The sequence below is a fragment of the Amblyraja radiata genome, chromosome 35 (genome assembly GCF_010909765.2).
Source record: "Amblyraja radiata isolate CabotCenter1 chromosome 35, sAmbRad1.1.pri, whole genome shotgun sequence".
NCBI lineage: Eukaryota > Metazoa > Chordata > Chondrichthyes > Rajiformes > Rajidae > Amblyraja > Amblyraja radiata.
Window position 1 is genome coordinate 2731731 of NC_045990.1, and position 24836 is coordinate 2756566.

The 24836-nt window shown below is 42.4% G+C and overlaps 2 protein-coding genes across 17 annotated transcripts in view; both read right to left on the reverse strand.

Annotated features, from left to right (window-relative positions):
- ilf3 (interleukin enhancer binding factor 3) overlaps nucleotides 1-11366 on the reverse strand; it is a 45220-nt gene extending 33854 nt beyond the window's left edge. For 4 of the 13 annotated variants that reach the window (XM_033050732.1, XM_033050733.1, XM_033050723.1 and 1 more), the window contains exons 1-3: nucleotides 11208-11327; nucleotides 3599-3788; nucleotides 1715-1962 (exon numbers count right to left, since the gene is read on the reverse strand). In XM_033050732.1, coding sequence (XP_032906623.1) covers nucleotides 1715-1962; nucleotides 3599-3601 — 251 coding nt within the window. In that variant the 5' untranslated portion in view covers nucleotides 3602-3788; nucleotides 11208-11327. Of the gene's footprint in view, nucleotides 1-1714; nucleotides 1963-3598; nucleotides 3789-11207 lie in introns of all 13 variants that reach the window. The other 9 variants (XM_033050730.1, XM_033050731.1, XM_033050724.1 and 6 more) reach the window with 8 other exon arrangements.
- A 3773-nt stretch (nucleotides 11367-15139) lies between these two features.
- Nucleotides 15140-24836, reverse strand: part of slc44a2 (solute carrier family 44 member 2) — a 48279-nt gene continuing 38582 nt past the window's right edge. For 2 of the 4 annotated variants that reach the window (XM_033012158.1, XM_033012157.1), the window contains exons 17-22: nucleotides 24213-24316; nucleotides 21840-21913; nucleotides 21643-21713; nucleotides 20897-20985; nucleotides 19902-19986; nucleotides 15140-17038 (exon numbers count right to left, since the gene is read on the reverse strand). In XM_033012158.1, coding sequence (XP_032868049.1) covers nucleotides 16947-17038; nucleotides 19902-19986; nucleotides 20897-20985; nucleotides 21643-21713; nucleotides 21840-21913; nucleotides 24213-24316 — 515 coding nt within the window. In that variant the 3' untranslated portion in view covers nucleotides 15140-16946. The other 2 variants (XM_033012156.1, XM_033012155.1) reach the window with 1 other exon arrangement.

Consider the following 24836-nt stretch of genomic DNA (forward strand, 5'->3'; position numbering starts at 1 on the left):
TTTACGTTGTAACTGGACAAGCACAATATCCAGTGAAGTACCAATGGAACGCAGTACCTCCATCTTCTGGGTGAAACATTAAACCAAGGAGATGTAATTTGTCTAAAAATGGAAAGCTCTTCCTCGTACGCCAATCAATGTTCACCCATCACTCAACATCAATCTTGTGGTCATCAAATTACTGCAGTGGGAACTTGCTCCACTAAACTGGCTAATCAGAGTCGTAGAGCTGTGAAACGGGCCCATCAGCCCAACAGTTTATGCCGACCAAGGTGCCCACCTGAGCTAATCCAATATCCCCTAAACATTTCCTATCCACGAACTTGTACCTACCTCTACTACCTCATTCCACATACCTGCCACTGCGTTTCAAAAACATATCCCTCACACCCTCTTCAAAATCTTTCTTCTCTTAGCTTAAACCCATGCACATTAATTTTAATTAATCTACAATGTCGCCCTCACCTACCCACAACACCGTCCTTCCCAATGCCCAGCCTCTTTCACTCCAGGAAAAACAGTCCAGCCTATCTACTCTAACTCAAGCCTTCCTGTTGCAGCAACACCCTCATGAATCTTTTCTGCACCCTTGTCTGACAACCTTCCTCAAGTGTCCACTACACCACCAATTTTTGTTTCATCCACAAAACGTATTAATTATAATGTATGACAAACAGGGTCCTAGCATTGCTTGCTAAAGCATTCCACTGGAGTCCAAACCTGTAAAATAACAGTGCTGCCACAGATAGACACAAATTGCTGGAGTAACTCAGCGGGTCAGGGAGCATCTATGGAGAAAATTAATAAGGGATGTTTTGGGTCAGGACCCTTCAGTCTGAAGAAGGGTCCCGATCCAAAACATCACCTATCCATTTTCTCAGAAGATGCTACCTGACCTGCTAAGTTACTCCAGCATTTTGTGTCCATCTTAGGGATAAATAAACCAGCATCTATAGTTCCTTTTTATTACATTTGCTGATATCATCCTCTGACACCTTCCACCAAGTCAATTTTGCATCCAATTTCTCACCCTGGATCTCATCTTACAAACCATGTGGGGATCTTGTCAAAAGCCTTGCTAATATCTATTGCCCTGGCCTCTTTAATCCTCTTGGTCGGTCATCTTTAAAAAAACAATTACATTTGAGAGACAGGGTTTTATTACTTTACAAAAGTGACTACACTTCATTGACTATAAAGTGTTTTAGGATGCCAAGGGGTCATAAACAGAAGTTATATAAATGCAAATCTCTTTACAGCAGTAAAGGTAGAGGATAGAACAGTAGTCAAAACCCACCCTGCATGCAATAAGTAGTAGAGACAGATTTAAATTAACTGTCAAAAGAATTACATGCCATAAAGAAACATTTAAAGTGAAAATAGGATGCTCTTGCATGCACTCCCTGGGCCAATAGTGAAAGCCAATTCAATATTAACTTGTGAATTTGATATGGTCAAAAGGGGGGGGGGGAAATTGCAGGAATATGGGAAAATGAGAAAAGGGAATTATTATCTAGGTTTACCAGAGTTAGCAGATACACTGATTTGAACAGCTTCCTTCTCTGTTGCACCATCCAAAAATTTGATTTCTCGTACACATGCAGCATTTCATCTACAGTAGAGTAGGACTGCAAGCAAGCACTAATCAACCTCTAAACAGGTTCCCATACTTTTTCTCGCTCCACCAGATAGCCATGACATAAATCTTACATACCCTTCCTTGTTCTCTCCCTCTGTTGCAGGCTCCTCAGTTTCTTCAGTGACTTCAGGTTTAGAATTGGCCTTCTCCTGCTCATCCAACCAGTCAGAAACGGCCTTCAATGCTCGTTCAGTATGTGACACCATATTCTGCACTGCTTCCAGTTCTTCTTGAGTTGGGTAGATGGCTGCATGTTTTGCCATTACATGCCGGTCATCATTGACAAAAATACGCATGGGACGCTGGAAGTAAAAAAAGAATCGCTACAAAACTTTTATATTCAGAACAGATAGACCATAGATAAAGCCAACATCAAATCTCTTTCTCTCTCGAGTTAGATTGTACCAACAGAAAAATGATCAATTATCTTAAGTATGGTGACAAACTCAAAGGCGATGGGACTTTTGCGGGCATCATCCAGATGATGCACCATTTGCTAAATCTTTATCAGCTCTGAGAAATCACAGCCACAGATCAAATATGCAAATAAACACAATTTGTTTTTTTAATCCCGTCTATTCAAGGAGCATTTGAACTGCCTTCTCTTTTCCATGCTCTAGTGCCACATCTACAATGCACTCAGCAGTGAGAATCACTAAGTACTAGAACAAAAAATAAATACTGAGCTGTTAAAATAAAACTTTCTCTTAATTTCTAATTTAAGTCCAACATATTTCTGTAGATTTTGGAAGTTCTCTTCCATAAACAGGTTTAATGATCAATTAATCAGATTAAAACTAAAAAAGGTTACAGCACAGGAGATAATTTGGCCTGTCTAATCTATACTAGATCTACAAGCACAATCAAACTCCACTTTGCTGCTGCCATTCTACTTGGCCCCACCTGCCACCAGGACGGCACAGTGGTAGAGTAGCTGCATTACAGTTTAATCCTGACCACAGGTGCTGTCTATACAGTTTGTTCGTACTTCCTGTGACCACATGGGGTTTCTCCAGATACATTTGGACCATGGGATGTTATTCCAATTAATACTTTAACACATAATTGGCCCAGAGAATTAGGGCACACGGGATCCAGGCCAAGTTGGCTAAATGGATCAGTTAGAAAATTAAGCAAAACACAAGCATTTTGGGAAGTCAAATAGAGATAGGACATGTACAGTAAATTGCAGAGCGCTAAGGAATGTTGATGAACAGAGGGGCTTTGGGGTCAGAGTCCATAGTTCCCTGAAAGTGGCAACACAGATGGATAGGACAAAAACATCATGACATGTTTGCCTTCAGAGCTCAACGACTGGATGGGGTATCAAAAACAGGAGGGATTTAAAAAAAAAAATACTCAGTGGTTGATATCTGGATTGCACTGCATGTAAGAGTAGTTTGAATGATCAACACAGAAGAATAAGATCCAAATGCAAGCACATGGGACAAATGTAGATAAGGCAAGGTCACAAGAAATAATGGGCCAATTGGTCTGCTTCAGTGCTGTACAGCTTTTACTATACAATCCATCATATATATTTATTCCATTTGTATGGAAATAGAAGTGTGGTAAGATTCCCATCTATATACCAGAAGAGGTTATGTGGTAAAACTAGATAAGTAATCTTTTAAAAAAAGTAAATGCCATGGAAACAATAAATCTAAGCTACATTAAATTATGAGGGTCTAGTAGATAATGCTCTGTTCAAATTAGTGTAGGATAAAATTAAGGGAATAACAAGTCCTGGAGAGAAAGGAACCGCAACCTCAACAGGGTTGTAGTGTGGTAAATAACAGATCAATAAATAACTTTGACGTGAATAAGCATAACTGCAGCTGGGCACAACAGCACTAGTCAATGACATTTTTTCAAAAATGCTAATTAACCTGTTTTTCCTGACTAAAATAAACCAATGTCATCAAAGGAAACAAAAAAGCTAAATTATGGTATACTTACCATTTTGGCTTTAGTCTTCACCTGATCTTTCTTCTCAGGTTTTTGTAGCCTAGTGTGTTCCCGGTAAGGTTTATTTAGAGTTTTATTAAGTTTTTCTGGGGTTTTATAAATCTTTTCCAAGACCCTCAGGTCGTAAGATTTCAATTCCTCTTCACAGAGACAATTTTACCACAGATGCAACTCCTCGTATCTATGAATAAATAGAATGAATAAGAACTTGTAGCTTCCATTATTAGGTAAAATTAATTCTGTGTGCATATTCAAAATGCAGCACAAATAACAAATTAGTTTGGATGAAATAAACCATCAATATTTTAATTGCTCATACTAGAGAAGCTAAATCAGCTTTGAAGCTCCTAAATACCATTTATACAACTGCTTTAATAGCACAGGTTATTTTCAGTACTTCCCAAATGTAGTTCTGATGACAAGTGTTACATGTTGTAGTTCAGCAGATCTACTCATGTTTTTCTGATTAGACACAGTCTATTCACATAAAATAATTTATTACAAACCACAGGTCAAAGGATTTTGCCACTGGGAAATAAAGCACAAGAGCAAAGTTGGACCCCAGGATCACATTCTGTAGGCCCAAACAATAGCACTCATTTGCCCCAAAGCATTTAAATTACAAAAGCTTGGACTACAGGCCAGCCAAGATTACAATAATTGGTGTTCAAGAAGGAACTGCAGATGCTGGAAAATCGAAGGTGCACAAAAAAAAGCTGGAGAAACTCAGCGGGTGCAGCAGCATCTATGGAGCGAAGGAAATAGGCAATGTTGCCTATTTCCTTCGCTCCATAGATGCTGCTGCACCCGCTGAGTTTCTCCAGCTTTTTTTTGTGTACCTTACAATAATTGGTGTTTAGGTGTTAACATTTTAATTAGTTTCTCAACAATATATTCATTACAGAGGAGACAATCTTTTCACATCTCAAAATTTAACTCCTGATGTAATTTGCATCTCAAATTTTAACTCCCGATGCAACTTGTACCCTATCTCCAGGCTACTGTTTGGGGGCCTGTAGATCACTCCCATTAGGGTCTTTTTACCCGTACAATTTCTGTTCTATCCACAATGACTCTACATCCTCTGATTCTATGTCACCCCTCGCAAGGGACTGAATTTCATTCCTAACCAACCACCCCACCATCTGTCTTTTTGATAGGATGTATACCCCTGAATATTCAGTTCCCAGCTCTGATCCTCTTGCAGCCATGTCCCTGTAATTCCCACAACATCGTACTTACAAATTCTAACTGAGCCTCAAGATGTGACTGTGGTGCTGTTGATGGTGAGTGGGGGGAGGGGAGGGGGAAGCTCTCCTAAAGTCTACTATCAATTCCACTGTCTTAAGAACATTGAGCTCCAGGTTGTTACAAAGGCACTTTAGACTCTGTGTCACTTTTGACTCTGCTGTAAAATTCAGTATATAAAATGAATCTAAAGCTGTGATGAAAGTGTATAAAATAAGGAATCAAGAAAAAGCTCTCAGGACTCTTGATACACTTATCCTTCTCACCCAAATATGATCCAAAGCTGCATGTTGAGAAGATTGCCCAAAACTGCAATCAGTATCAAGAAACCCAAAGACTTCCCTCATTAACACATCACAAAAATGATCGTGTGTATAGTTAAAGAGCAATGTCAGACCAGAGAACTAAATTAGACATCTTAGAAACCCAACACAATCATCAAATAACTTCATCTTGATGTCAATCTGTGTCTGCAAGGTCACAGATCACTTCCTTTTGTTGCATATTGATTTTAAATTTTACATTCACAATGCAGATATTACTCGGAATATAAGCATCTATTGTTGATTACTAATTGCCCCTGAACCGAGTCACAGTGTAATGTCAACCACTCTGGCAAGTCTAGGTAATAATCAGCGACCAGAAATAGTTAAGGTTATTGGTGGAACAGGCGGATATTTAAATATATTTTACCTCTTCTGATGCTAATTCCAGATATCTACTGGAACTTATGCTCCCCACATGCCACCGCAGAATTTCAACTCAGGTTAATGGATCTTTGGTCCACAAATATGACTGCTAGCCCAGGAATGTAATTGCTATTCTGGCATTTCAATTGCTGTTGCTTCTTATTGAAATACTAAGATAAACTGACTGATCCTTGAAATTTGGTATACTGGGTGCCATCATCCAACTCTTATTTTATATTCCAGACTAATTAACATTCAATTTTTTTTTAATAGAAACATAGACATAGAAAATAGGCGCAGGAGTAGGCCATTCGGCCCTTCGAGCCTGCACCGCCATTCAATATGATCATGGCTGATCATCCAACTCAGTATCCTGTACCTGCCTTCTCTCCATACCCCCTGATCCCTTTTGCCACAAGGGCCACATCTAACTCCCTCTTAAATATAGCCAATGAACTGGCCTCAACTACCTTCTGCGGTAGAGAATTCCAGAGATTCACCACTCTCTGTGTGAAAAAAGTTTTCCTCATCTCGGTCCTAAAAGATTTCCCCCTTATCCTTAAACTGTGACCCCTTGTTCTGGACTTCCCCAACATCGGGAACAATCTTCCTGCATCTAGCCTGCCCAACCCCTTAAGAATTTTGTACGTTTCTATAAGATCCCCCCTCAATCTTCTAAATTCTAGCGAGTACAAACTGAGTCTATCCAGTCTTTCTTCATATGAAAGTCCTGACATCCCAGGAATCAGTCTGGTGAACCTTCTCTGTACTCCCTCTATGGCAAGAATGTCTTTCCTCAGATTAGGAGACCAAAACTGTACGCAATACTCCAGGTGTGGTCTCACCAAGACCCTGTACAACTGCAGTAGAACCTCCCTGCTCCCATACTCAAATCCTTTTGCTATGAATGCTAACATACCATTCGCCTTCTTCACTGCCTGCTGCACCTGCATGCCTACTTTTAATGTTCAAAAGGGAACTGCAGATGCTGGAATATCGAAGGTACACAAAATTGCTGGGGAAACTCAGCGGGTGCAGCAGCATCTATGGAGCGAAGGAAATAGGCGACGTTTCAGGCCGAAACCCTTCTTCAGGTCTGAAGAAGGGTTTCGGCCCGAAACGTCGCCTATTTCCTTCGTTCCATAGATGCTGCTGCACCCGCTGAGTTTCCCCAGCAATTTTGTGTACCTTTGCCTACTTTTAATGACTGGTGTACCATGCTCGTTGCATCTCCCCTAATCGGCCACCATTCAGATAATAATCTACTTTCCTGTTTTTGCCACCAAAGTGGATAACCTCACATTTATCCACATTATACTGCATCTGCCATGCATTTGCCCACTCACCCAGCCTATCCAAGTCACCTTGCAGCCTCCTAGCATCCTCCTCACAGCTAACACTGCCCCCCAGCTTCGTGTCATCCGCAAACATGGAGATGTTGCATTCAATTCCCTCGTCCAAATCATTAATATATATCGTAAATAGCTGGGGTCCCAGAACTGAGCCTTGCGGTACCCCACTAGTCACTGCCTGCCATTGTGGAAAGGACCCGTTTACTCCTACTCTTTGCTCCCTGTCTGCCAACCAGTTTTCTATCCACATCAATACTGAACCCCCAATACCGTGTGCTTTAAGTTTGTATACTAATCTCTTATGTGGGACCTTGTCGAAAGCCTTCTGAAAGTCCAGATATAACACATCCACTGGTTCTCCCTTATCCACCCTACTAGTTACATCCTCGAAAAATTCTATAAGATTCGTCAGACATGATTTATCCTTCATAAATCCATGCTGACTTTGTCCAATGATTTCACCAGTTTCCAAATGTGCTGCTATCCCATCTTTAATAACTGATTCTAGCAGTTTCCCCACTACCGACGTTAGACTAACTGGTCTGTAATTCCCCGTTTTCTCTCTCCCTCCCTTTTTAAAAAGTGGTGTTACATTAGCTACCCTCCAATCCTCAGGAACTACTCCAGAATCTAAATACAGCAAACATTGGGTGCAATGTTCTCGTTTTTGTGCCCTGACGATATGTTACTCGATTACTGTCATAGCATAGAAACAGCTCTAATCATATTCACAAATTAAATTCTATTTGACGCTCCCTTCATCATGATTGGCATCTTCAAAATCGATGTTGAGACCGCATCCACGAACGTGTAAAACTCGTAGTTATTGTTCCCCCAGTTCTGAGCATTACTCTCCCAACCAGGATCAATCCTCCTTCTCAAATGTATATTGCTCCTTAAAGAACATATGATCGGCAAATGAGAAGGCAACTCTGCCATTGCAATTTATTGAAATGTAGAACCCATGCTGAAGAAGGATTTCGGCCCAAAACGTTGCCTATTTCCTTCGCTCCATAGATGCTGCTGCACCCGTTGAGTTTCTCCAACACTTTTGTCTACCATTGCAATTTATTTGTTTGTTGCAATTTAATAACATTATGCTTGATCTGACTGTACCCTCAACTGTCTACCCATAGTAAATTTCATTACTTTGCTTACCAAAAATCTACATGCCCTAAACAATCTGCTCCCATAGCCTTCAAGGAAGAGTGAACTCTCATGAAGCTTCAAACCAGTCAACCTTTTAAATAATGATCATAGTTCTAGATTGCAGTTCTGCAGAGAACTATACCAGTTGCCACGCTATACTTAATATGTACCATTGAATTCAGGATTTCTTTCTAGTTAATCAGGTTCAGTCAGTTATGTTCCGTTAAATTTAAACTGCAGGTTCACACAAGTCTCTGATGCCATGGAGAATGCACAGAACATTTTACAGCCACAAAGCAATTTTTTCAAAAAGCACAAACAAAACAGTTTTGTTTTAATATTACTATTATTTCTTCAATTGCAATAACACTAATTAAATCGTTTATCAAATTGGCCGGATGCGAATTAATAACATGCTACGTTCATCGGTGTCACGGAAACATTATTTTAAAATTCACACAATAGCTGTTCAGCGCGGACTTGGTGGGCTGTAGGGCCTGTATCTCACAAGTCTTAAAGTTCAGTAAACAGTGCTTTGTGGGTGCTCAGTTAGCTTTCCAGTCAATTGTAATCTTCTACATGTCTATGGGGATTTACCATTAATTGTACTAAGTCAAATGAAGATTATTGGATTCTCGTTGAAGGTGATCATCTTGTGGTACTTGTGAGACAAGAATGTTACTTGCCACTGACCAGCATGCCAGATGTTGTCCAAGTTCTGATGCATGCATGGCACAAGCTGTTTCATATGAAATGAAACATATCAATTTAGTATACATTCTACCTCTGACCCTCACAATGGAGAGAAGGTGACTGAAACCTAGAATAAGGCATAGGGAAGATTTTAAAAATAATCAATAGAATGGCAAGAAGAAAGTTGGAAAGCGATTTTCTATGAAAGTAGATAACTAGAATTCATTGGCTAAAGGGAAATAAATGCAAAGAAACCAAATGTTTGTATTTATATGAACACTTAACATTCAAGTTCTTAAAATGAATGTGTTCATTCTGCACAATGTCCCAAACAACCTTATCCAGGCTGGAAAGTTATACAAATCTATTGCATTCCCTAACAGGATCATGCAGCAATATTGTGGAGAGGAGACAAGTAGCCAATAATCACAACTATCGTCCTTTGTTAGGTATAATCCCAACCAGTAGTGTTCCATAGCTCCATCTGCCCTACCTCCCTCTTTCCGCACTGTCAAATACTTTAGAATAAAATGGATGCAAGTTAATATTCCTGTTTAAAGAGGGAAAATATATCCATATTCAGAATCCACCATTGTCATCTTAATGCTGGTTAGCCCATGACTGGCCTTCACATTTCAATTTTCAAGCTAACAATATTTATACATATACTCCAATATTTAAGTGTGTATGTTTGACAGATTGAAAAGCAGACCAGATCATTGGGTTGCAAGTTCTACAATCAGGAAAGATTCGGAATATAAAACATATGTTCTTCACATTTTAGCTGCATGTTGCATTTCCATATCAGTTTATGTAGTACATAAAAAGTAAAAGAACAAGACAAACATCTGTGGAGATAGCATAGTATGTTCCAAATCCTGTCTGAAGAACACAGATTTAAATGTAAACCATGTTCTTAAATACACTTCTATTGGTATCTGACATTTTACTGCTATTTTTTCCAGCAACAAAACCATCTCACTTCACATACAAAATTCGATCCAAAGTGTAAAAGGTTTATGCACAATCTATTTTCCCCACCAATGGATATATAAACATCATGTACCGTTTAAAAATGTTCTCTTCCAAAATCAGAAATGCCAGACAGTGATTACATGTAGAATTAGAAATTGAAATATATGGTTTAATAGTTAAATGGGAGACAGGTACAAGATCTAAAAGATTATACCAAAACTTTCTTACACTGGTTATGCCACAGTTGCACCCAATTCACAATTATGAATGAATGGATGCAGGATACAGGAAAAAAATTAAGATAGCCAGAGAACATGGGAGGCCAGGAGAATTATATAATATGAATGCTTGACTTAACGGGTGGAGGAAAGAGGGTTCAAAAATACCTGTGAAGCTCAGAGGGAAAAGGCTGAAGGCTTTTCAAAATCTAAACTGAACAGCAGACTGCAGTGAATGTCAGCAGTCTGTGCCGCAGCTGGGTAACCTCTGATTTCCAAAGGAGGATGAGTATTAATATTATAGAGGTGTACAAAATCATGAGATGAATAGGTCGTTTAAGAAAGAACTGCAGATGCTGGATAAATCGAAGGAGAGCAATCGAAAATCAGAGGAGATGTGCTTAAGATGAGGGAGGAGAGGTCTAAGAGGAACCCGAGGGGTATCTTTCTCACGCAAAGCGTGGTGGGTGTATGAAACGAGCTGCAGGAGTTGGTAGTTGAGGCAGGTCCTTTCGCAACGCAGCAGAGACAGATTGATTTTTGATTAGTACGGGTGTCAGGGGTTATGGTGAATAGGCAGGAGAATGGGGTTAGAAGAAGATAGATCAGCCATAATTGAATGGTGTAGTGGGCGTGCGCAGGAAACAAATATGTAGGGAGAATCTGAAGAAGGGTTTCGGCCTATTTCCTTCGCTCCATAGATGCTGCTGCACCCGCTGAGTTCCTCCAGCATTTTTTGTGTACCATTCATTTCTTCTCTCCAGAGATGCTGGCCTGCCCGTCCCGCTAAGTCACTCCAGCGTTACCTCGACTCCGAATGGCCTAAAATTCTGCTGCTATATCGCTTGTGGACTTATGAATGGAGACACGAGGGTAGAGGAGAGGCCCCGCCCCGGCCCCTCTCCTCCTCCTGCGCCGCCATTTTGACCGCGGCCACTCGCCGCCTCATGTTCAGCTCAGGGGGCCACAAGGCAAGGTGGTGGGTGGGGGGTAGGGGGGGGGGGTGCGGACTGAAGCCGCGCCGACCCCCACACACACACACACACACCATGATCTCCCCTGTACCGCGCTCCACCACCGCCCCCCGTTCTCCATCGCCAAACCCCCCGGGCCTAGTCCGCCAGTGTGACGCACTTTAGTTCGAGGGAGATAGAGATGGGGGGGGCGACGGCAAAGGGCCGATCCCGCAGCACCAGGCTGGGCCCCACCGTGAAGCTGCAGCTGCAGCCGGCTCTCGGTTGCCTTTGGGGCCCGGTTCATTCACTCATTCACTCACTCACTCACCCGCTCGGTCGTTGTCTTTGCCGCCGCTCGCCACGGGGACAAGGACAAAAAGCCTCACGTGACCGCGCGCCGCCAACCGACCCCCTTTTATCCCCTCGCACCGCGCGTGCGCAGCGGCCGGGCCCGGCCGGCGTGCTCCTCCCACGCGACGTCACCGAATCATTCAAACCGACCAATCCGGCGGGCGGGAGCGGACCGGCCCTCTGCGTCACTGCGCGCGTTGCACGCCGGTGAATGTAGTCCCCCAAGCTCCCGAAGCCATTGAACAATGGGACACGCAAATAGATGGTCGGCACAGAAAGATGCTGCTGGAAGTTACCGAAACGTCGCCCATCCCTTCTCTCCAGCGATGCTGCCTGAACCAATGAGTTATTCCAGCATTTTGTGTCTATCTTCGGTGTAAACCGGCATCTGTAGTAATTCCTTCCTGCACAATTCCAATGCAATTGCACATTGGGCAGTCTGCAGCAACTCGCAGGCAGCTGGCACATAAATAGAAGATAGACACAAAATGCTGGAGTAACGAACCCCAAACGTCACCCATTCCTTCTCTCCAGCGATGCTGCCTGAACCAATGAGTTATTCCAGCATTTTGTGTCTATCTTCGGTGTAAACCGGCATCTGTAGCAATTCCTTCCTGCACAATTCCAATGCAATTGCACATTGGGCAGTCTGCAGCAAAGATCTTATAGCAGAGGATCTTTGGTCTGCAGCAACTCGCAGGCAGCTGGCACATAAATAGAAGATAGACACAAAATGCTGGAGTAACGAACCCGAAACGTCACCCATTCCTTCTCTCCAGCGATGCTGCCTGAACCAATGAGTTATTCCAGCATTTTGTGTCTATCTTCGGTGTAAACCGGCATCTGTAGCAATTCCTTCCTGCACAATTCCAATGCAATTGCACATTGGGCAGTCTGCAGCAAAGATCTTATAGCAGAGGATCTTTGGTCTGCAGCAACTCGCAGGCAGCTGGCACATAAATAGAAGATAGACACAAAATGCTGGAGTAACGAACCCCGAAACGTCACCCATTCCTTCTCTCCAGCGATGCTGTCTGCACCAATGAGTTATTCCAGCATTTTGTGTCTATCTTCAGTGTAAACCGGCATCTGTAGCAATTCCTTCCTGCCCATTTCCAATGCAATTGTACATTGGGCAGTCTGCAGCAACTCGCAGGCAGTCGGAGCAGCATTGACACATAAATAGAAGATGGACACAAAATGCTGGAGTAACGAACCCGAAACGTCACCCATTCCTTCTCTCCAAAAACATCGCCTGCCCACTGCGTTACTCCAGCATGTTGTGTCTATTTTCAATGTAAATCAGCATCTGTCGATTTACATCTACACATTTCCTATGCACCTACACATTTCCTATGATCAGTCTGCAGCAACTCACAGGCAGCTAGAACAGTATTAACACATAGATCTCCTATTGCAGGCCGACGAATAATCAAAATAAATAGGATTTTTAAAACGGATGATTGGTTTTGGAAGTGGAACCATTGGCTTATTCCGATTAAAGACCTGCGGATATTTACACACAAAGGGGTTACTGAGGTCTCGGCCCGAAACGTTGCCTATTTCCTTCGCTCCAAAGATGCTGCTGCACCCGCTGAGTTTCTCCAGCACTTTTGTCTACCTGGCGTTACTGAGACGTCTGTTATCAGAACGTTAAATGCCGCAGTGGGCTATTTGGCCCCTCAAGCCTGCCCTGTCGCTTAACAAATATAGTGTATCTTCCACGTAAATGCCATTATCCAATCCCATCCTTTCATTAACATTATCAATAAATCTATCAAATCTCCGCTTTGAATGTAATCAATGACAAAGTCTTTGAGGTCCTTTGGGAGGCCTAAATAACCCTCTCCTCGTCTTAATACCGTGATCCATATTTTTTAAGAAGGAACTGCAGATGCTGGAAAATCGAAGGTAGACAAAAATGCTGGAGAAACTCAGCGGGTGAGGCAGCATCTATGAAGCGAAGGAAATAGGCAAGGGTTTCCTTCGCTCCATAGATGCTGCCTCACCCGCTGAGTTTCTCCAGCATTTTTGTCCCTCCCTATTTTTTACCTCCATTTATCGTCCTATACTTTGTAAACCATTTGACATGTAGACTGACCGGAGGATTAAGACACATGAGATTCACAGAATATCGTTAGAGTGGATTTTTTAAAAATAGCTTTGCCCAAATAGTAGTGGAGGGATGTTATTCTGATCAGTGCTGTTCACAGTGCTGTAATCTCTATTGTTACTGATTGTAGGCCGATTGGTAGTAGATCTGCAGACGAATTGGCAGAGTTGTGTACACAAGGAGATAGTTGGTTTAAAAAAACCGTGCAGCATACTGCCTTTATTGATTGGACCTTTGAATATAAAAGTTGGGAGGTCACATGGCAGCTGTATAAAACATTTAGGCTACATGCGTAGTTTTCTGTGCAGTTCTGGTTGGCACATTTCAGGCAGGAAGCAGTGGCTTTGGAGAGAGTGCAAAAAAAGTTTACCAGGAAATAGCCTGGATTAGGGACTGTTTGGTATAAAGAGAGGATGCAAAACCTGGATTGCTTTCTTTGAAGTGTCAGAGGCTGAAGGGCAACTTGATGGAAGCATATAAGGTTATGATGAGAGGCATAGATAGCATAGAAAGTCAGAATTTTCCCCAGGGTGGAAACATCAAACACTAGAGGGCATGGATATAAGGTAAGGCAGATAAGTTTCAAAGAGAGTTGCATAGAGTTTTTTTAAAAACAGAGAACATAGTCAGTGCTCGGAACGTGTGCCAGAAATGGTGTGGAAGCAATAGATAATAGGTGCAGGAGTAGGCCATTCGGCCCTTCGAGCCAGCACCGCCATTCAATGTGATCATGGCTGATCATCCCCAATCAGTACCCCATTCCAGCCCTCTCCCCATGTCTCCTGACTCCGCTATCTTTAAGAGCCCTATCTAGCTCTCTCTTGAAAGTATTCAGGGAACTGGCCTCCACCGCCCTCTGAGGCAGAGAATTCTACAGACTCACAACTCTCTGTGAGAAAAAGTGTTTCCTCGTTTCCGTTCTATTTGGCTTACCCCTTATTCTTAAACTGTGGCCCCTGGTTCTGGACTCCGCCAACATCGGGAACATGTTTCCTACCTCTAGCGTGTCCAAACCCTTAACAATCTTATATGTTTCAATAAGATCCCCTCTCAGACATCTGTGTAGCTGAATGTTGCCATTATAATTTACTGGATCCACCAACTTCATGCATTTAAATAAAAGAAAGTGGGGACAGTAATAGATGCATTGCATATCCAGACTCAAAATGCTGGAGTAACACAGCAGGGCAGACAGCATCTCTGGAGAGAAGGAACGGGTGACGTTTCGGGGGGAGGACCTTCTTCAGACTGTCCCGCTGAGTTACTTCAGCATTTTGTGTCTATCTTCTGTGTAAACATAGAAAAATAGGCGCAGGAGTAGGCCATTCAATATGATCATGGCTGATCATCTAAAATTAGTACCCCGTCCCTGCTTTTTCCCCATATCCCTTGATTCCTTTAGTCCCAAGAGCGAAATATAACTCTCTCTTGAAAACGTCCAGTGAATTGCCTTCTGTGACAGAGAATTCCACAGATTCACAACTCTCTGGGTGAAGACAATTGTCCTCATCAGTCCTAAATGGCCTACCCCTTATTCTTAAACTGTGGCCCCTGGTTCTAGACTCCCCCAACATCGGGAACATTTTTCCCGCATCTATCCTGTCCATTCCTTTAGAATTTTATATGTTTCTATAAGAAACCAGCATCTGCAGTTGCTTCCTACGCATGATTCAATCAGGCACCTGGAATTGTTTGGAATGGTTTTTATAGCAGGAATCATTCTGGGAACAGTTTGCGAGAGACCAGTTATATATTGCTGCAATCGATCACATGAATACAAGACAGCCGTATTTTACAAAAGGAAGAGTATAGTTTTATTCATTGGTTGATAATGTGGGCATGCAAATGAGAGATTGTCTATATAGCACGTTTCATGTGTACAGACAAGTAAATGTAGATATTTCTGTAGATATAAATCAGTTACCAGGACAAAGCAGTCCCATTTATACAGAAAAAGTATACATGTCATCTCTTAAAATAACAAACTTTTAAAAACATAAATGTAATAAAGGTGCTGTTTCTGCACAAGGCTAATTGAGGGAGGATTGTTTGAATTGAACAAGTCTCTCAAAAGTATTAGGCATTTAAAAGAAGTCAATGCTTCACTCCTAACCTCAACATTTAAAAACAGGATACTGTTGCCCAGGCTCAGACGTCATGTGATGTAGGACTGTACTCATCAATCTTAAACCAAGTAGCGGGATGGCAAGCATATTGTTTGATAAATGTGCCTGTGACAATGTGTGTAAAGCACAAGATTAAACCATTCCTAATAGACGAAAGCAGTTTGAAGGTATCCAGTACTGATGGACAAAACACATTTAAGATTAATTTGCAAGTTGCCAATGTTGTTGGCTCGACCAGCATTTATTGTGCATTCATAACTGCCCTTGGCAAGCCGTGGTGAGTCAGCTTTGTGAACCATCTTAGCCCGTGTGCGGAGGTAATCCCATGTTCTTTCCCACAACTGGGTTTGCTAGGCTATTTTGAGGAGTTCTTAATATTACAGCATTAGGAGGCACAACAACCTGTCTGTGCAAGGTTAGCTGATTTATATCCATAAAGCAATGAACCTGGTGGATTCTTACAACAATGTTGTACTCTCAGGAGGAGCATAGATAAAATGTTACTATCAGATACTAAACTCTGGATTATTTAATTAATTGTATTTAAATTCCCAACTGCTATGGTGAGTTCCGAATTGATGTTTCTGAACCAACAATTCAGGCTTTTACATTACTTGAACAATAACAACATTTTCTTTTGTTTCGGAATTTGGAAGTTTAACATTCAATTTATTCTTCTCATCACTCACATGAGTTATGCATTAGTTACACCAACCTTAGGGGCAAAAAATTAGATACATATCTTAAAAGCGATTTAAAGTAGTTTAATAGTCTTGTAGGGGGTGCTCAGTACCCTATAACCTGCCACGCTGTCAACACTATTTGGGTGGGATGGGGGGGGGACGGGGGGGACGGGACAGGTGAAGATGAATGAAAAGAAGGTTTACTCTGTCTATGCTTACAGGTAGCTGGGATGGAAACCCTGTGTTGAACAACCCTGAATAAGTACATTTCATCGTCCTCTACAGCACAACATGCTACAACGTACAGCTACAAAGCTACGGCACACATGTGCCACAACTGATCAAAATACAGTTTTGAAATTTAAAGCCATCAGATCTGACATGCATAACCCATATGTTAGTAATACCTTTGAATATATCTTCAGTCACTGTACGGTAATTGAAGCAGGGGCATGCCTGGCACAATCACAGGTGAATGATCATCTCCTTTTCCCCCCCCAAATATAGGTAAAAAAATACAATGTCTTTCAGAGGACAATAACCTAACTTTATCTCAAACCACAACCCGTGTTTTGGCACAGCGTGAAATCACTGTAACACATGTGAGGATCTCAGAGAGAGGACATCTGCCAATGGTGACGGTAAATCAAGCCTTGAGTTCAGATGTACTGTACTCTGTGTTCAGGCAATTTAGCTCCATGCACAGTTTATGATTTGGGAGATCTAATGAGGCTCCATGTTCTGAGTACAGGTATGTCCAGAGTTGCAAGCTGCACTCAGCAGTCATCATTTATTTTTCTTCTGCAGGAGTTCCATGAGTTCTTTGGACATGAAATATGGTTTCTCAGGCGATCCATCGTGCCTCTCAAGGTCTTCCACTGCATGAACAGCAATGTCACATTTATAAGCAATAATCTAAAACGTCATTGGTTTGCATCCAGAAACTGAGCAATGTCAATACCCAAACCTTACTCTTTGGCCCACCACATTATAGCCTTTCAAACTCATGATTACACACAGAAAAACAAACTTTCTCAAAGCAGCTAAAAGATTAAAAGAAAATTATTCATTTCCACTGTTGATGTTAATGTTATACTGCATTAAAGTGCAAAATGATACCCGTAGTTGATTATATTGCATCACTTTGCAACGTTACAAAGCTAATGGTACCATAAACTGAACACTCAGTGAAATTAAATCTAAGCTCCATGTTTACAAGAATCTTCAGAAAATGAGATTAAACTCCAACTTGATGAGCTTTTTATATAAAATCAACCCCAATAACTAACTCCCTAAGTTGTCACCGGCCCCTTCTTTCTCCATTAAAATTCTTATACACATGCAAATTGTTCATCTCAGTCTCCAACCCTGGGAAAGAATCGTAAATGCCTTACAACAGAGTTCTGGCACTCCCAACTTCACACTGTTTGGTAACATTACTAACGCAGGGAATTCTGCAGAGGCAAAGCAACAGTCGGTAGTTGAATGCAGGATCTTCTCTGGAAGGTGTCACTAATGGGTTCAACAGAGGTTTAATGAAAGTGACTGTGCCTCATCCAGAAGCTCGCTGTCACTCTTGTTACTCCGGCGCTTCAGGCGGGTCCACATTCTTTTTGTACAAAATGTCTCGCAGCTCCAGTGATGAGTAGTAAGGTCTCTCTGGAGAGCCGTCATTCCGTTCCAGATCTTCACCTGGTTGCCCCGACAAGGAGACAGCCGCAGAGGGAAAGCGTGAGAATCCAAGCACAGTCCCCGTGCAGAAGTGATGAATGGAGGACGAGGCGACAGTAAGACAGGAAAGAAAGGAGAGAGTAAAAAAGAGAAAAGATGCAGATAATAATCAGAGCCACCGAAAGGAAATCATGCCACATATAGACAAATATAGACAGAGCTCAGGCTCTCAAACTGACAATTAGCATTGAGAGATCAGGGAAAACAGGTAGCTGGAAATACAAGTGCATCAACATGTGTAAAGAGGGAGTGGCTGGTTCATGCTTGCCGTGTGAAACCCCTCATCAGATGCTAGCAAATCTGGTGTGTGTTTCAGTATTCCCCTCACTCTTCTACTGGAAATTTGGAACTTGTTCTGGTCTAGTCAAACACACCAGGAAATAAACAAGGTGCCCATTAATTTGACAAGGCAGAATTTAGCTAAGTATGCTGACAGAAGCCCCACTTTCACCTTCATTCAACTCTACAACATACCCAAGTGCTGATTTCTTCTACATTTGCAGATGCATACAGAGTGGTATTATCAGGAACAACTCGAGGCTTTGGGTCTTTGGGTCTGATGGGTCTCGACCCGAAACATCACCTATTCCTTTTCTCCAGAGATGCTGCTTGTCCCACTGAGCTACTCCTGCATTTTGTGTCTGCTTCAAGGCTGACTACGAAGATAGACACAAAATGCTGGAGTAACTCAGCGGGACAGGCAGCATTTTTGGATCTTCAGGTCTCGACACGAAACATCACTCATTCATTCTATCCAGAGATGCTGCCTGAGTTACTCCAGCATTTTGTGCTTGTTTCAACGCGAGCTGGGAATGTATCCAGAGGCAGATCTCATTCAGAAACCAGACCAGATTTCTTACTGGAGTAAGTTTGTGGATTAGTGTATAACCCCCACCATTTTTCTCAACACTTCACCTGTTGTGATTGAGGATAAAATAAAAAATTGGATTGGAAGTAAAATAAAACTAAGTGGGCAAAATAAGTAAACTAAGTGAGCAAAAAAATGTGGGCCACGCTGACCTTGCTAACAGAAATAATTAGATACAGAAAATGTTTGAAAACAAAACCATCAGTTTTGGCAAGACATTTGGGTAGTGTGGTTCATTCTGATCCCTGGCAAACTGCAGCTTAACTGAACCCAGTCTCTCAACATGTCTGCAAATGAAACCATCACATCTGAAATCCAAAGCTGATTTTGGCACTTTCCCCAAAGCGAAGGTTCTCTCATATTCTCTGTTTTCTCTCCAGTTTCCTGAGAGTAGCAACCCTACTGGTAATATAGCTCACTGAATGGCGTTCCCTGCGCAACTCCTGACTCGGGATCATTCTAGGAACACCGGATGAGAAGGAAGCCATTTATCTCCTCGAGGGGGTCCTTCCTTTCAATTAAATCATGGGCAGTCTATACGAAAATTATAAACCAACGTAAACTTGTCTTCAATTGATAGCCACGTAACAGGAAACCCTGGAGATCAGGAGCAAGTGCTCTTAGCTAATTCTCGCATTATAACTTTATGTTCATAAGTTCTATGAGCAGAATAAGGTCGTTCAGCCCATCAAGTCCGCCATTCAATCATGGCTGATCTCTCTTTCCCTCTCAACCCCATTCTCCTGCCTTCGCCCCATAACCCCTGACACCCTTACTAATCAAGAATCTGTCAATCTCCGCCTTAAAAATATCCAATGGCCTCCACAGCCTTCTGTGGCAATGAATTCCAAAGATTCACCACCCTCTGACAAAATAAATTCCTGCTGAGATCAATTGATGCATTGATAGATCCTCCTGGCTGTGATTAGCTAATTGAGCAGAGACTGGGGACCAGACTTTAACTGAGCACTTTGAGATGAAAAAAACATCTTAACATAATGAATAAATTACCAAATCAAACTTAGTTCATATTTGCCAGTTCAGTCATTGAATTAAGATAATTATTAACACTTCCACTGAACCACAAACAATCAGAACTCAAATGCAGTTGAGAAACACAAATGCTCGAGTGGGATACTCACAGAAACAGAGGAACAGTGTGTCCACACACATAGCATAGACACTGAAGAACCCATGTGCAACGAGATAGGAGCCAACCATAAGAGTCTGCAACACAGTAAAACAGGAAGATTAAAGGCTCAGTCTACTTGACGACAACTACGAGATGATCCATTCGCATCCAATATCATCGCAATATCATGCGATCAATTAAATGTGGCAGAAAAATATTATTAATCACAGATAACATTCTCTACATTACTGTTATTGACATGTATCTCACCACCTTGAGATGTCAAACATTTCACAATTGTCAGTCACGATTATCCTTTAAATGTACCCTTTCTCCTCTAGTACTCTGAACACATCACATCTCCTCTGGGCTGCTACCCTTTGAAGCTTTGGCAGGTAGTTATTCTTGCTGTAGGACTGGAAGTGTTAGCACATGCTGATGGACTGCAGCTAAAATCAACCCTGGTTTAATCTGCTGTATGTACACACATGCACAGTGTGTGTACATACAGCCTGTACAGACGCAGGCCTTCCCCAATCCAATAGACAATAGGTGCAGGAGTTGGCCATTCAGCCCTTTGAGCCAGCACCACCATTCAATGTGATCATGGCTCATCATCCCCAATCAGTTCCTGCCTTCTCCCCATATCCCCTGACTCCACTATCTTTAAGTCCCCTATCTAGCTCTCTCTTGAAAGTATCCAGAGAACCGACTTCCACCGCCCTCTGAGGCAGAGAATTCCACAGACTCACAACTCTCTGTGAGAAAAAGTGTTTCCTCGTCTCCGTTCAATGTTCTGAACCCATATGTAAAACCAGCCAAGATCAGTTAACTAGCACAGTAAAGATTAAAGTTGTGGCACCTTGCTAATCTGTGCATCTCAGGTACTCATTGCGTATCAGTGGAAAACTAACAATGGCGCTCGTTCTTGGAGCTGTGCTATCAGAGCCACAGCAGAAAGGTGTGTGCGGGCTGTGCTGCATTTAATATAAATGACTCTCTCACCATCAGTGGAAGCCAGTAATAATTCAGAGTCGGTGCGTTGTCCTCCAGTATCGATATTCGATTAGTGAAGAAGAAAAATCCAAGGATGCCTGATGAAGAGAGCAAGATTAAATCACTGAGCAATCAACTTCAAAGCATGAGCCCACGTCGACAGGTTGAGGAAATGACCTGAGCACACTCAGAATAATCCTCACAATAACTGGGATCTGAACTCAACGTACATGTTAATGCCCTAGCCCCACCCTCAAGCCTTTACTGGTCCTGATCCTATATGGCTGTAGTGTTAATTTATGAGCTTCTACAGGAAGTGTTAGTAGTTTATTACACAGACTCCAGGTCCAAACCCAACCCCATGGAAACTGATAAGCAAAGTGAATCCCAGCTTCTTCTGCCCTTGAACCCAGGACACAGAATTGCAGCAGCAGTCACTGTCTGGCCAAGATCAACAAATGTTGAGTGGAGCAGGTCCCAAGGAGCAGATTTCCATCTTTCTACAGTCTGGAAACACTGCATGCCACATCAAGCTGTACATGGTCTTCTGGTGCTATCTTCATCAAACTGCTCCTGCTCAGAGTGATCACAGAACAGTCCCAGCAAGGGCGCAGGGAATGGGAAACTTCCCAGCAAGAAAGGCGAAGATGGGAGGTCCCCTGACGTGGGAGCATGGATCTGCCAGGCAGGGAGAGGGAGGCAGGTAGTCCTGTCCAAGGGGTGGAAGCAAAGGTGGAATAATTGTGTGCACTGACCCACTGCTCCAACAATGAGTAGCTTGCCAAGGAGCAGAAGGAAATCCGTGACTTTGTCCAGAACCACCACTCTGTGGGGGGAGAAGATAGATTAACCGATTAACGAATTGCAGCCAAATTGTTTCAGCAAATCCCCTTCAACACTCCCTGTTCCCCCATCCACACACAGTTTCTACGTTACACCTGTTCATACGTACCGGATGATATTTCTCATCAGCAGGAAGAATGCATTCTTTGCCGAAGTGCAGAAGTTGTTCCCATAAATTGCAATCTGGTGAAGCAAGAGAAAGAGTGATAGCAATGATGGTGAAAATGATGGGTTTATTCATTTATATCATCTCTTCTTCTTCTTGCATATGGCGTGCACAGCCTAAAGTTGGAGGACAATTTGTTCTATTTGATCTTATTTGATTGTGCACACCAGGTTGATTGCATTCGTCGAAACAGGGCGGACCACGTGAAGGTTGCAATCTCCCACCCCCATTTATATCTGTAGTGGCCCCTATCCCATGTGCTACCTTCTATTTACTACCTCAAACAGTTATGTGTTTTTCCCTCCTCTCTATCCTGTGCCCCTCCAGCCCATCGCACACCCATTTCTCCAACAGACCCCCCTTTCCCCCCCCCACCCGCTGCCCCCTTCCACTTCTATCCCTCTGGCTTTACATTTAGAAACATAGAAACATAGAAAGTAGGTGCGAGAGCAGACCACCAGGTCCGTCGAGCCCGCACCGCCATTCGCTCATGGCTGAACACTAAACAGACACACTTACCCACAAACAGTAGACACAAGACACAGAACACAAGACACTACCCTCCCCTTTATACCGCTATCACCACTCTCCACCCCAAGAACCTCGTGATCTCCTGGGGGAGGCAAAAAACCGGATAAAAACCCAGGTCCAATTCGGGAAAAAAATCCGGGAAATTCCTCTCCGACCCCAATCCAGGCGATCGACACTTGTCCAGGAGATCACTCAGGTCTTACTATACTAACCATACCTAGGTCCATATCCCTGCCCTCTCCCCGTAGCCCCTTATCCCCTTGGCAGCTAAAAAACCATCTATTTTAGTCTTAAATATATTTAAAGTTTCTGCTTCCACTGCTCCCTGGGGCAGTGAATTCCATAAATTAACCACCCTCTGGGTGAAGAAGTTCTTCCTCATCTCAGTTTTAAAAGAGCCCCCCCTTATTCTGCAACTATGTCCCCTAGTTCTAGTTTCCCCGATCATTGGGAACATCCTCGGTGCATCCACCCGATCAAGGCCCCTCACGATCTTATATGTTTCAATGAGATCGCCTCTCATTCTTCTAAACTCCAAAGAGTAGAGTTCCAGCCTACTTAACCTTTCCTCATATGTCAATCCCCTCATTGCAGGAATTAATCTTGTAAACCTTCGCTGCACTGCCTCCAGGGCTAGTACATCCTTTCTTAAGTATGGACCCCAGAACTGTACACAGTATTCCAAATGTGGTCTCACTAATACTGTGTACAGCTGCAGCAAGACCTCCGTGTTTTTATACTCAATCCCCCTAGCAATAAAGGCCAAAACTCCATTGGCCTTCCTGATTGCTTGCTGCACCTGCATACTAACTTTTAGTGATTCATGTACTAATACCCCTAGATCCCTTTGCGTTGCATTACAACGCAGCTCCTCCTCATTTAGAAAATAACTTGCCCTATCATTTTTTTTCCCAAAGTGAATGACTTCACATTTATTAGTAATAAATTTCATCTGCCAAGTTGTTGCCCACTCACCTAGCTTATCTATATCCTTTTGCAGACTCTTCCTATCCTCCTCATCCCCTACTTTTCCTCCCATTTTTGTATCGTCCGCAAATTTTGATATATTACACTTGGTTCCCTCCTCCAAATCATTTATATAAATTGTGAACAACTGGGGTCCCAGCACCGACCCTTGCGGAACCCCGCTAGTTACCGGTTGCCATCCCGAGTATGAACCATTTATCCCCACTCTCTGCTTCCTATTTGTTAGCCAATCCTCTACCCATGCTAATATATTACCCCCAATCCCATAATTTTTTATTTTTAGCAATAGTCTCTTATGTGGCACCTTGTCAAAAGCCTTTTGGTAGTCCAAGTATACCACATCCACCGGTTCCCCTTTATCCACCCGGGTTGTTACTTCCTCAAAGAATTCGAGCAGATTCGTTAAACAGGACTTCCCCTTCACAAAACCATGCTGGTTCTGTCCGATGAAGTCATGTTTATCCAAGTGCCCCGTTAGTGTTTCTTTAATTGTGCACACCAGGTTTCACTTCTCTTTTGGGGTTCCAGTTAGAGTTTTAAAGCAAAGCAGACAAATGAACAGAGAAAAACAGGCAGTCATCGTTTGAAATAAAAGTAACATGATCAGCACCAGGGAGAGGATAAGGTTTGTGCAACAGGGAGCTAGAGACAACACTCAGATAAAGGACTGACATAGACTCATTGCTATAGATAGGAAATCTCAGAAACAGCAATGTTAATGACCAATTTTTATACTGGCAAGGAGGCCAAGCTGAATAATTCCCACGTGCCAATAAAAAACATAATGTAAACACTCACCATGATATAAGCATTCCTGTTCAAAAACTTCAAGAATTTCTCCAGACACCAGAAGCAACATTTCATGCAGGATAATATGAATTTTGCAACTTTATTCTGCGCAGCTGCAAACCATAATAGAAACAGAATACAACTGTTATCCTGTTCTCAACAGAATGGACATCAGCCCATCCAACCTCAACAGATCACCCAGTCCAAGTCAAAAACAATCTCAGAAATAAAAGAGAATTTACCTCTGACCTTCTGATCTATAAAAGAGAAATCAGGGATATGGAGGTTTCACAGGTTTTATGCTTCCAGTTGTGATTTTAGTCAACAGGAAAGTGTTTATGATTGTGTTTATAGTTTGTCTGGTTGTTTGTTTGTTTGTCTTTTTGCACAAAGTCCGCGAGCATTGCCACTTTTCATTTCACTGCACATCTCGTATGTGTATGTGACGAATAAACTTGACTTGACGAGTAAGTTTAAGATGCAAGAGGAACTACACATCTGCTCCCAATATTATTCATTACGGCATCAACTTTATATTAGTCTTCAATCGAGGAGTAACACTGCGTTTATAGTGTCCCATTGCCAAGGCAGTAATTTCTGGTGCATTCATAGGTTTTTTCCATCTTCTGTACG